Source organism: Heterodontus francisci, chromosome 27 (genome assembly GCF_036365525.1).
Source record: "Heterodontus francisci isolate sHetFra1 chromosome 27, sHetFra1.hap1, whole genome shotgun sequence".
NCBI lineage: Eukaryota > Metazoa > Chordata > Chondrichthyes > Heterodontiformes > Heterodontidae > Heterodontus > Heterodontus francisci.
In genome coordinates, this window is record NC_090397.1 from 14,251,835 (window position 1) to 14,264,355 (window position 12,521).

The 12,521-nt window shown below is 41.9% G+C and overlaps 1 protein-coding gene across 9 annotated transcripts in view; it reads left to right on the forward strand.

Moving 5' to 3' along the window:
* Positions 1-12,521, forward strand: part of sox5 (SRY-box transcription factor 5) — a 334,797-nt gene that overhangs the window by 105,513 nt on the left and 216,763 nt on the right. For all 9 annotated transcript variants that reach the window (XM_068058885.1, XM_068058889.1, XM_068058890.1 and 6 more), the window contains one exon: positions 3,733-3,943. In XM_068058885.1, the coding sequence (XP_067914986.1) occupies positions 3,733-3,943 (211 nt within the window). The remainder of the gene's footprint in view (positions 1-3,732; positions 3,944-12,521) is intronic.

The following is a 12,521-nucleotide window of genomic DNA, read 5'->3' on the forward strand; positions in this document are numbered from 1 at the left end:
GGTGGGTGACCCTGCTTGTCCTCGTTTCTCATTTATTTCTGGAGTTTCTGTTGTACTGAGACCTGCCATCTATCTTCTTCCTACTTCTCGTCCTGTTTCTCTTGCCAATATTTGGTCATCTTTTTTGTCCTCGGCTGGGGTTATGGTAATGGAATTGATCCTGGTTCCCATCAAATTATGGCTCCCTATATTAGGATAGGGAGGGGAGTGCTGCAGTTCATTTTAGTGCTGGGAGATGGTTTTGACATTAGAGATTGGTGTTGGGGGCCTAATCTGGATCAGGAAAAGTCTGGGTCAAATTCAGAGTTTGAGTAGTCAAGATTGTAGTAGGATTAGGGTTTTTTTTTGTGGGGGGTTGTTTCAGGGTTAGGGTGAGGGAGCTGCCTCCCTAAGGGATGGCGCTAAACCTTCCCCAACTTTGATCGGTCGCAGAGTAATTGGAAGGCAACTGCAGTGTTGAAAGAGAGACGGTCATCTGTGCTTTTGGGGAGAAGTTTGTGTGCCAGCCTCTGTTTTGAACTTTGCTGACACCTATCTATGGAGTTAGGGGAACATCTAAAAAAGTGGATCGAACATGGCTGGTATAGACAAGCTCTGACTTCTGCAGTGCTGCCTCCTCTCTCCAATCTATGAGGGAGGGAGCAGTGAGCCAGATAGTCACCCTGTTTTAAGACTTGGCATCAGGGCCATCTGATTTGGATTTCCCCTCTACCCCCTCCTCAGCGCCCCCCTCCCCTCTCTATTTGTGGCTTCTTTGGCACAAGACAGCAAAAAATAGCATGCTTGCAACCTTTCTGGGCAAGACTCGCATTGAAAATGGGGGATGTGCTTGCTGTGAGACTTTTCTCTTGAATCACTTCTGAAAATTAGGCCCATCATTTTAACAATTTGACACTACTTACAGATCTTTTCTTCATTAATTAAATTAACGTTGAATGCCACCAGCTATATGAACAGTAGTCTCTTTCATCTTCATTATAACTACCTGCCTGGGCTTCTTGCCGTGAGCTGAGGAGTTTAGTCTGCCATTGAATTCAGCGCGATGAACTCACACCGAACATTGCAGACGGGAGAAAGTCTGATGACCCCCGCGCCCATCTCCTAAACAACAGCAAAACAGCACTCTGGGGTTTGGAGGTCATTTGTTTCAAATATAACAAGAGCCACAAAAAAATCTTGTTGGATCTATACATATCCTTCCTGTCATACAAATGTACCACAGCAGAAAGAAGCAACAATTTCCATTACATATTAAACTCATACATTAAACAAAAAAGATAAAAGCAAATATATTCAGGGATGTCTGTTGCATTAGACTAGTTTCAGGAGGCTATTCAGGACAGAGTAAGTGGAAATTAATTGGAACGCAAAAGACATAGGAACAGAATGGGAAATTTAGTATAATTATAAAGAAATGCAGACAAATAAGTTATTCTTGAAAGATCTGGAATAAGGCAATTCACATTTATAGCCATAATATGAAATTAGTAAAGGGCCTAATCCCCCTTTAGCCTCCAAGTCACTTTTTGGCACCTAATTACTAAATGGAACAGCTTTATTATGTAGGCTATTAAAAATAATGTGTTTTGATAGTTACGCTTTTTTTTCTTTGTGTTCCTGAGGATTTGCTAGGAATTGCCTTTTTTATTGGATAGGCTATAAAACATTAATGCTGCGCAAATATTCCCTTTTATAATTTATAGCGGGCTTTAGAATTTGAACGATTCCTCGCTTTAAAGGGGCCACGCGCTTCTTTGTCTTTTGATGGAGCAGTGGTGGGATGGTGGAAGTTCGATTCACTCCCCCTCCCCCTCAACATCACCCATCACCATCATCCCCGCTGCACCCCCCCCCCCCCCCCCCGCCCACCCCCCCCCACCCCGGGTCACCCAGGCCGTACTGGGCACTGGCATTTGCAGAATGTTCCACCATCTTCTGCTTTTGCCAAATGTTCACCCTGCCTTCCAGACTGATGAATGGAATTAGCTCTAAATGTTCCACAGCTAATCAGAACTGGACTTCCAGCAACTGCAGCAACTGGTGTGGGCAATCGGGCAGGAAATTTAAACCGAATTGGCACAAACTGGAATGGTTTGGTGTAAGGTGGTGTTACTGGTTGCTGCAGGGGAACATTGAGTTTCCAGCCTCTCTTAAAAACCCTCAAGTGGAAAAGAATACACATCCGATATATAGGCTCTTGCTTAAGATTTGATACCAAACTAGTTTGATTCAACCTGACATATTTCTTTGGTTCCGGTATATTTCTGTAACTGTAAGCTTGAATCTTCCAGGCACTAATTCCCCAATTTAAGCTGTTTGATTATAGACTTGCTGAATTCCAATTGAGAGTTCATTAAGTCAGATTGCAAATTTAACATCAATTAATGCAGAGTTTAGATACTTATGCGCTATGGACCCATACCCAATTAGAACAAACCTATACAGCTCCTGGGGATGGAGACACTCATTAGATTTACTCTAGGCTGGAACTGAGCCCATATCTCACATTCCAGAGGTGAGATGACTAAGATGTAACCCATACTACCACCCAGCCATTTAGCAGGTTACATAGAATTATATAGAATATGCAGCACAGAAACAGGCCATTTGACCCAGCTGGTCTGTGCTGGTGTTTATGCTACACATGAGCACCCTGCCCCCGCTCTTCAACTAGCCCAACATCATTTCCTTCTATTCCTTTTACCCTCTTGTGCTTATCTAGCTTCTTCTTAAATGCATCTGTGCTATTCACCTCAACTACTTGTGTTAGCAAGTTCCACATTCCCATCATTCTTTGGGTTATAGTTATAGTGCCAGCAGCACCATACATTTTGGATGCCATTGTTGAACTGATTATGCCAAGGAGCTGGTGAGAGTATCGGGGGGAAAGAGCAACAGACAGTAATATTTTTTCAATTTACTCAAAAAAGTAGGTGAGTATTTGGAGAGGTCTGTTCCGAATGTATAGCCCATGCAGGTGTGTGTGTGTAAAGTCTCTTACCCAGCTATAGCTCTTATATTATTTTTATATTCATTTTTGTGATATGGGTGTGGCTGGAAAGGCCAGCATTTATTGCCCATCCCTAGCTGCCCTTGAGAAGGTGTGAGGCAGGCAGTTCCAGAATTTTGACTAGGCGGTGTTGAAGGAATGGCGATATATGTCCAAGTTGGAATGATGTGTGACTTGGGGAACTTAGCTGCCCTTGTCCTTCTAGGTGGTGTAGGTTGCGCAGCCAAAGAAGCTTTGGTGACTTGCTGCAATGCATCTTGTACATAGTAACACCACAACTGCACTGCACCAATGTTGGAGGAAGTGGATGTTTAAGGTGGTAGATGGGCTGTTGATCAAGTGAACTGCTTTGCCCTGGATAGTGTTGTGCTTCTTGCAGTGGAGCTGCATTCATCCAGAAAAGTGGAGTTTGCTGTGATTGTAACATGATTCACTGAACAACTTGTATTCCTCTCACTATTACTTGCTGGGCATTGATCACCCACAGAGTAATTTGACTTTTAATGTCAAAGAAATGATAATGACACTAGATTAGGTATGGATTAGCAAAGATTAACAAAGGTAGATTATTGACTCTATCCCCAAATATCCATGCTGTTTTTATAATTAAGTGCAGGAAAACTAACCCTGCGCTCTTGCAACTTATCAAGTGACTTGGACATGGTTTCCTAAAATAATTCAAATATTTCTGTTTCCTCCTCTCCCCCTAATATTTTGACTAGGATCATGACGGCAATAAAGCAACCTCTCTATTCCCTACACACAACTCATCTACCTCACCTCTGAAGATTGAAGAAGGGGCTCGACAGAGCAGTGAGTCAGGGCCTGGCACTGCACTGGGCACCCCGGAGAGGCGCAAAGGCAGCCTAGCTGATGTAGTGGACACACTGAAACAGAAGAAAATGGAGGAGCTCATTAAGAGCGAACCTGAGGGTAAGCAAAAAGGGAATAGGTGTTTAGTTTCAGGGGCAGGGGTGTGGGGCTGTTGGGGAGCAGGAATATAAAGAGGTCACAAGCTTATTAACAAGCAGCACTGCACTATTGTGAGTTCAAAAAGAACTGAAATGTTTCATGGCAACTGCAGATACAACAGCTAATCCTTGGTTTTGCCAAACAGTCTCTGCAAAGTGTTCTTGTTCACATGCGGGTCTTTAACAATTTGAATCACCTTTGTCAAGTCTGTGTTGCCTGTTTTTGAAAACTGTTCAAATGAATTCTACAAAACAGCCAAACAAAAGTTGAATTCAATGCAGAGTGCTGGTTTATATTTTGAAAGCAGATGTTAATACATAAATTTGTGCAAAAAGTGCCTTTTCTGGGTTCCTGAAACTGACTTTGACAGTTGAATGTGGATTTACAGTGATTAAGCTTGAAGTGTGTTGCAAAGGTCAGAGAAGTTGGAAGTTATATGGTCTGACTTTGGCAGACTGGGTGAATGGCTTAGCATATTTATTGCTCCGAGTGTACTGATGAAAACTGGACAATGTGCGGTAATTAACGTCATACACGAGTTATTGAGTGAGTTAATGATGCCAGCACCGACCCCGGTTAATTTATTACTTTGGTAGTTAATTTTAATCTAACCCTCCCGTCTGGAAACTGACAGGATCAGACCAAACCCCACCTGATCAAAGTTAATGGAATCATAGAATCATAGAATGGTTACAGCACAGAAAGAGGCCTTTCAGCCCATCGTGTCTGTGCCAGCTCTTTGCAAGAGCAAATGTGGAGGGTAATATAGGGAGGGAGTAAAACCCTCCTTCAACCTGATCCCATCAGTGTCTGTGGGGCAGATTAATGCACAATGGACCTCTTTGTGTTGCAATTCAATCTGCTCAATTTGTTTTTTTGGGGAGCGGGTGGGGGAGGGGTCTGATATCTCAGCTATTGCAAAACAAACTCTCTGCTTGTTTTTAAGAAGGCGTTAAACAAATAGAGGAGAGCTTGACATCATTAAAGTTATTTAAAAGCTGTACGTTAACTTCCATTTTAAAGAACTGACCAGGATCTTTCACTGAAATCAGCTCCATAAATGCTTATCTTTTCCAAGTGGTAATTCTTCACGTGTGTCAGTGAAGCTTGGCACTGTTTGATGAAGACATGTGTCACCATCAGGCCCGATCGGCCAACCTGCGCAAATTCTTTTAGAGCTCCCAAGAATCATACAGCCAGAAGGAGGCCATTCAGGCCATTGTGTCTGTGACTGTGATGGCTTTGAAAGAGCTAACCAATTAATTCCACTCCCCTGCTCTTAACCCATAGCCCTGCAATTGTTTTTTTCCCTTACTTAGCCAATTCACTTTTGAACGTTACTATTGAATCTGCTTCCACCACCTTTCCTGGCAGTGCATTCCAGATCACAACAACTCACTGAATAAAAAAAAATGTTTACTCCTGTCGCCTCTGGTTCTTTCGCTAATTACATGAAATCTGTGTCATCTGGGTACTGACCCGCCTGCCCGTGGAAACAGTTTCACTCTATTTATTCTTTCAAAACTCCTCATAATTTTCAGCATCTCTGTTAAATCTCTCCTTAACCTTCTCTGTTCTAAGGAGAGCAGTCCCAGTTTCTCTAGCCTCTCCATGTAACTGGTCTGAGTGGGCCGATTTTTTTCCCCCTTTCCCAGCCCGGGGTACTGAGCACAACTGTAGTCTCCCAACAGGTGCCCTAGATGAGGTCAGTTAATTCAGACTATTCATTCTCAAAATGTGGCCATTTGAGGGAGGAAGAAAGAATATTTAAAAACATTTTTTGGCACAAGAGCTTTCCGACATTACAACAGTGACTACACTTCAAAAAATACTTCATTGGCTGTAAAGTACTTTGGAACAGTCCTGAGGTTGTGAAAGGCAATAAATAAATCCGAGTTCACTCTTTCTAATTCTTATGATACCTTTAACATCCCAAGGAGCTTCACAGGAGTGTAATCAGACAAAAATAGAGACCTATCCAAGGAAGGAGACATTAGGGCAGGTGACCAAAATCTTGGCCAAAGAAGCAAGTTTTAAGGAGTGCTGTAAAGGAGGAGAGAGAGAGATGGAGAGGCTTAGGAAGGGAATTCCAGCACTTAGGACCTAAACGGCTGAAGGCATGGCCAACAATGATGGGGCAAAAGGAAAGGGGGATACACAAAGAGGCTAGAGTTGAAGGAACACAGATTTGAATTAGGGCTTTAGGGCCAGAGAAAGCAAGTTAAATAGAGTATCAGTAAACTCAGGACTGAAAACAACAGCTTGTAATGGAAGCACAGGCAAATCTGGAATTTGAGAAAGGGCCGTGTGGTGTTTTAAAAGAGCCTTGTTATATGTAGTTTATATTTTCAGCAGCTTTGAGCTAGGCAGTTGGTCCTAATCTCACTAATGGATTGAGCAGCTCTGTGGTAAAATTGCCACCTCATAATACTGATAAAATAACTACTCAGCTCCATTGTATGTCATGTTTTCCAGGCCTTGTATTTTGCATATTTGTTACACATTCTGTTGTGTTATTACAGTGTTGGAGATTGTATTCTGCTCTTTTTTTTGTTTCTCTCTCACTCCTCAGTGAATTGATTGTTAAATGCCCTTCACAGTGTATTTGTGTTTTGTGCGAGTTTGCCACAAATGATTACACAAATAACTGTTAATGTTTTCAGCGTGTCACTCCACATTGAGAAGAACATGCAAACGCTGAATGATATTGCGTCTGTAGTGCGGAGCGAGCATGCTCTTGAGGTTATATTAGTGAAGGCTGCAGCTATATATTAGAATGGATACAGAATCTGCACATTATCTTTGCTGTTAAATGTACAAACAAAAGGCACCAAGCTTCTCAAGTGAGAGTGAGCAAAGCTTACATTGATGTATATAGCAGAAAATCCTTTATCCCCCCAAGTCATTGTTCTTTTGTTTCTTCAAAGGCCATTAAATCGAATGGCAGGTTGTGATGAAAATTTAATTAAGGCATAGTTAAATCACACTGAAGTGGTACATTTTGGCTCTTTTCCTTCATTTGCGTTTCGGGAAGAATTAATAAGTTGAAAGCTAATGCACAGGCTGTGAGTCAAAGCAACAAGGAAGGTGTTATGCGACCATGGATGCTGCACACCCTGTTAGGTTGGGGAGGGTTTAGGTACTGAACTTGTTTCCCACTGGATTAGTGCTAGTTTCCATCCTCATTCTCTGCCAAGCCTACTCTGCTGGTGAATGCAGCTGACTTACAATAAGTGAAAACAGTAAATGCTCGATTGATCCAATTGAAGGGAGTGTTCCCGACGTTTAAAAGGGTGTTGCGCTCCCATTACTGCCAAAGTGCGTTTTGTTTTGCTCATTTTTTTTAATGATAACGTAAAGGAGAATTTTCTGTTTACAGAAAGCAGGAACATCACTTAAAACCCAGCAGAACTTCAAAAAAAAAAGCTCTTAAATAAAAGTTATGTGAAGTGGATGGTTTAATCCAGTTTGCTAAGATGTGTGCAGCTAAGATAGAGCCACCATTAAAGTGACATGACTGCTAATGTTTTGTAATAAATTTTGTTTTTCATACTTTACAAAAAGCATGACTTACAGATACTTTTGATCAGCTATGGAGTGCTGCCTTTCGCTGTGTCAGGCCCACCATCTTGACGATGGGCCTACATAAGGAACATTATAGGAAAAGACAGGGCTGGAACACAACGATTCAACCCTTGTCCATTTCTCTAATACACTAATTCTCCCATCATGGCATTTAGTTGAGTTATGAATAATCCCATAGATTTTTCCTCCATTAGTAGATTATTCCATTCTTTGAATGGTGTTTGTACTTGGCTTGTATACCCTTGAGTTTAGAAGGTTGAGGGGAGATCTAATTCAGGTGTTTAAAATGATAAAAGGGATTTGATGGGGTAGATATGGAGAAACTCTTTTGCCGGATGGCCTTTTTAGGATTGAAATCAGGAAGATACTTTTTACACAAATGGTAGTGAAAATGAGGAACTCTCTCCCCTTTCCCCAAAGTCTGTGGGTGCTGAGACAATTGGAGCTTTCAAGGCAGAGTTTTGTTAGTTAAGTGTAGCAAGAGATGTGGATCAAAGGTGGGTAAATGGAGTTGAGGTAGAGATGAGTCATGATCTAATTGAATGGCAGAACACACTTGAGGGGCTAAATGTTGTTAAAATACATGTTGCTATAATTCTATGCTTCAGGCCCTCTCCTTTCTCAGTTGTCAAAGCAGAGCATACAGACATACAGGAGACAAGAATGTGACGGGCTCACTAGCCCCTAGAACCTGGAGAATGAGCATCACCAGGAACATCCTTTTCACTTGTATTCTGGCCTAATGTTTTCAACATTTTAATTGACTAAAGATGTGCAGAAAGACACCAAAGAGAAGGTATAAATTGTGAAAGAAAACAGAAACCCAAATTATATGGGACAGTTTATTTTGCCCTTAACTAGACTCGGGTGAATCTTTCTTTGCGATGATGCAAATATTAATTTTGCAGAATATGTTGTGCATAGACAACATACACTTTTCATTGAATCATTGAAAGTGGCAGCAATGGGGAAAAAAAGCATTATATGGCCTGGATTTGGCACACCTACACTGAAGCCCTGGTTTGACATGGGTGGCAGACATTCAGCCAAAACGTAGAACCAGAGGCTGGTTGGGTTGATTTTGAATTGAGCACCTTTCAGATCAGTGAAAAAATTGGATACTGTTGCTGCAGTATGAATTGTCCATGAAATGGAATGCAGATACAAATCATTAGTAAAATAAAAGTTCAACATAGGCAATTAATTAGACCAAAAATGTCAGCTGCAGCTCCCGCTGAGTTTTGTAGTCTGTGCTACCTAAGTGACGTTCTGGAGACACTCGTTTAAAGTCAGGCAAAGCTTCTCTATGCCACTACGCTAAGTTTTTGAATGTATGTTACAACAACAGCTTACATTTATATAACAGTTTTAACATTGTAAAACATCCCAAGGCACTTCACAGGAGTGTAATCTGACAAAATTTGACACTGAGCCAATTTAGGAGGTATTAGGACAGGTGAAAGAGGTAGATTATCAGGAGTGTCTTAAAGGAAGAGAGAGAGTGAGGTAGAGAGTCAGAGGGGTTTAATGAAGGAATTCCACAGCTTAGAGTCTAGATAACTAAAGGCATGGCCATGCATGTGGGATAATGGAAATCAGTAATGCACAAGAAACCAGAATTGGAGAAATGAGATCTCACAGGGCTGTAGGGATGCTTCAGTCCTTTATGTTTTCTGGGAAATGTGCCTATTATTTATATAATGCCTTTCTTTTTTGACTTCATGATGGGAAGTAAATCTGTATTGAGGTGGATGAATCACAAAGCCAGTATAATTCATGTTTAAGTAGAGCTGTGGTTAGTTGGAGTTTTTGAAACTTATAGGGCAGGATTTTCGGGCTCCGCCGAGGTTGGAAATGGATGCGGACGGAGCCTGAAAATACTGGCACCAGCCAGTGTGCCATTTTCCTGACCCCGTTCCTGTCTTCGGGCATTTTGGTCAGGGCAGTTTCGGGGCTGCCGGGGCTGCCTGCTTCCATAAGGCAGGCAGCCAATTAGGCTCGTTAAGAGCCTCGTTAAAAGTGGTAATGCTGGCCGACTGAGATTTTCCAGTCGGTCTCGTTTTCCGAAGCGATGGGGGGCAGTTTAAATGCCTGGAGGTGGGCACCAGGTGGCAGGCTGAGGTGCCAGGGTTCCAAGCAGGTCTACAGGCCCCCCTGCCTGCCTGGGTTGGGTGCAGTCAAAAGCTGGCCTGTAGAAGGATTCCCCCTATACAGTGGTAGCCTAGCTTTCTATTTCTTAATGAAATTTTTAAAAAGTTGCTGAAAGAGCACCTTCATGTTGAAGCGCCCTCTCAGTTACTTACCAATCATTGCAGCAGGCTACTCCTCTGAAGCTAGAAGACCCCCGACAGCTCACTGGATGCCCTTAATTAGACATTGTCACCATGCCAATTCAGAGGGCGCCCTGGTCAAAATTCCTACCAGTCACTGTTTCCCCCGGGGGGATTGTTTGTGACCTGGAAACAATCCCGGCTCCTATTTCCTGCCCCCAAAGCAAAAATTCAGCCAATTAAGTCTGCCTCACCTTCTCGTTCACCTCCAACAACTACATTTCAAACCTCCGTCTCTATTTGGTTTGAATGGAATGAAAAGTTGGTCTGTCAGTGTTGTTTGGTGACACCATCCTGCTGATGGTGCTGATCTCTACCTTCGTAGAGAGTCTCATTCATAAATGACATTGCGGAATTTATTTTTTGATAGCTTAAACCAGATTGTGCAGTTGAACAAGACAAAGCAGTGTAACTGAAGAGTCACATTACTCTGCCTTGTGTCTTGCTGTTGGAGGAATTGGATTGTTAAATGAAACTGGAGGGATTGTTGCCTTTGCATTATTTACACCTGTACCATTCAGCTAACCTTGTTGCTAAGATTCCTCATGCTTTTAGAGCTTTGGTGGGTGCTAATGCTTTAGCAGTATCATTGCTGCACTGGAGATTACATTGGATAGGAGCGTTTACTCCTTCCAACTGCTTATTGGCTACAGATTCTGGGGCCCTTGATCCTGATTTGTGAGATGACCACCTTCTCTGCATTTCTGATCAAAGTTCACTCAACGTGGCCAACATGTCTGAATGTATAGTGTTTATCAGTGGTAACAGGTATCTGGTGCTCAGTAATTTCAAACACAAGAGGCTTGCCATGACAGTGCATATTAAATTTAATCAACAAACCCATTCTCCCACCCCATATTATGGTTCATGCTGTTGCGGAAGAGCTTTGTATCAAGCATTCACTACAATTAAAGAGACCCTAGTGGGGGGTTTGTTCTAGTGTGTATTCAAGGCTATTTTTAATAACTAGAGAAAGCACAATAGACACGCTTTCGACTGGAATATTTTTGGAGAGCTTACTCAAAGTCATCTTTACCACCTGAGGCCAGGGGACCAGAACCTCAAAATCTGCTGTTGTTGCTTCACACTCTCTTTTATTTGAGTACTCGGGGGAGGGCTTGTGAGTTAACAAGGAGAACAGGTCTCAAGTGGTGATGGGTAGTGAGTCAACTCATTATTACAGCTTTAATTAAGATAGCAGTCAGACCTATTGATCAAGGCCTACTCAAGACTCAACAGCTTGCAGTATGAAAATGCATGAGGCACTGTCTTAATAGATGGGCACAGAAATAGTAGCTTGAATTTTTCCTTTTATTTCCCATCAATATTCCTTTTTAGTTTGGCTTACAATACTTTGATTTTGGATCAGTACGGTGTACTGCACTGAAGAGGAACCTAATAAAGATCAACTTTCCTCTTTATACTGAGCTCCATTCCCCATTCAATTTCTGTGGAGCTGAATTCCTGTTCAGAGCTATTCCTCTTCTAAATAACCTTTTGTTCTTTCTCAGTTTAATTTTGTCTAATAAGTGCATCGTATTTGTCTAATGCAGCTTGCTTTTTCCTGGTGCTCAAGTGCATTCTGCAGGTTCCCTTTATTAATAGAAAATGGCTTAAGAACAATATAATTCTATATACAATATTAATAGTGGAAAGGGAATTTCTGAGATGAACTTCCTTTTATTGGAATGCTACTTAACACTGACTGTGTTCATGAACAATGGAGTTGAAACCACACAGTGGAGTTTTAGTAACAAACAGGTCATGCTTTCATATACAATTCCTCCTCCTGATATGTCAGCTTGTCTCTGTTGATAACACTATTGCCTCTGAATTTTGAAGGTTGTTGGTTTAAACCCCACTCAAGAATATGAACTAATAATCTGGGCTGACACTTTGGTGCAGTACCAATGGAATACTGCATTGTTGGAGATGCCCTGTTTCAGTTGAGATGTTAAATCAAGGACCTTTTTGTCTACTCAAGTCGACATAGAAGATCCCAGTGTTATTTGATGAGTTCTCCAGTGGCCTGACCAACATTCATCCTCTACGAGCAGCAATCAGAAAAAATAGATTAACTGTCATTTGTTCATTACCGTTTGTAGGACCTTGTTGAGCACATACGGTGTGCCATTTGGCATATATAACAACAGTAACTGTTCAAAGATAACTCATTGACTGTAAAGCCCTTTAGGATGTCCTGACGATGTGATAAGATACTATATGAATGCAGGTTCTTAGGAACATAGGAACAGTAGTGGGCCATTCAGCCCCTCAAGCCTGTTAAACCGTTCAGTTAGATCAAGGCTGATCTTTACCTTAACTCCATCCACCCAGCTTGGTTCCATATCACTTAATTTTCTTACCTAACAAAAATTTTTCAATCTCAGTATTCAAATTTTCAATTGACCCCCAGACTCCACAGTGTCCTATTTGACCCCAAGATGAGCTTCCTATCACATATCCATGCCATCACTAAGATTGCCTATTTCCACCTCTGTAACATTGTCCAACTCTGCTACTGCCTCAGCTCAGCTGCTGGAATCCTCATCCATGCTTTGTTACCACTAGACTTGACTGCTCAAAGGCACTTGTGGCTGCCCCCACCACCACCCCAACCACCC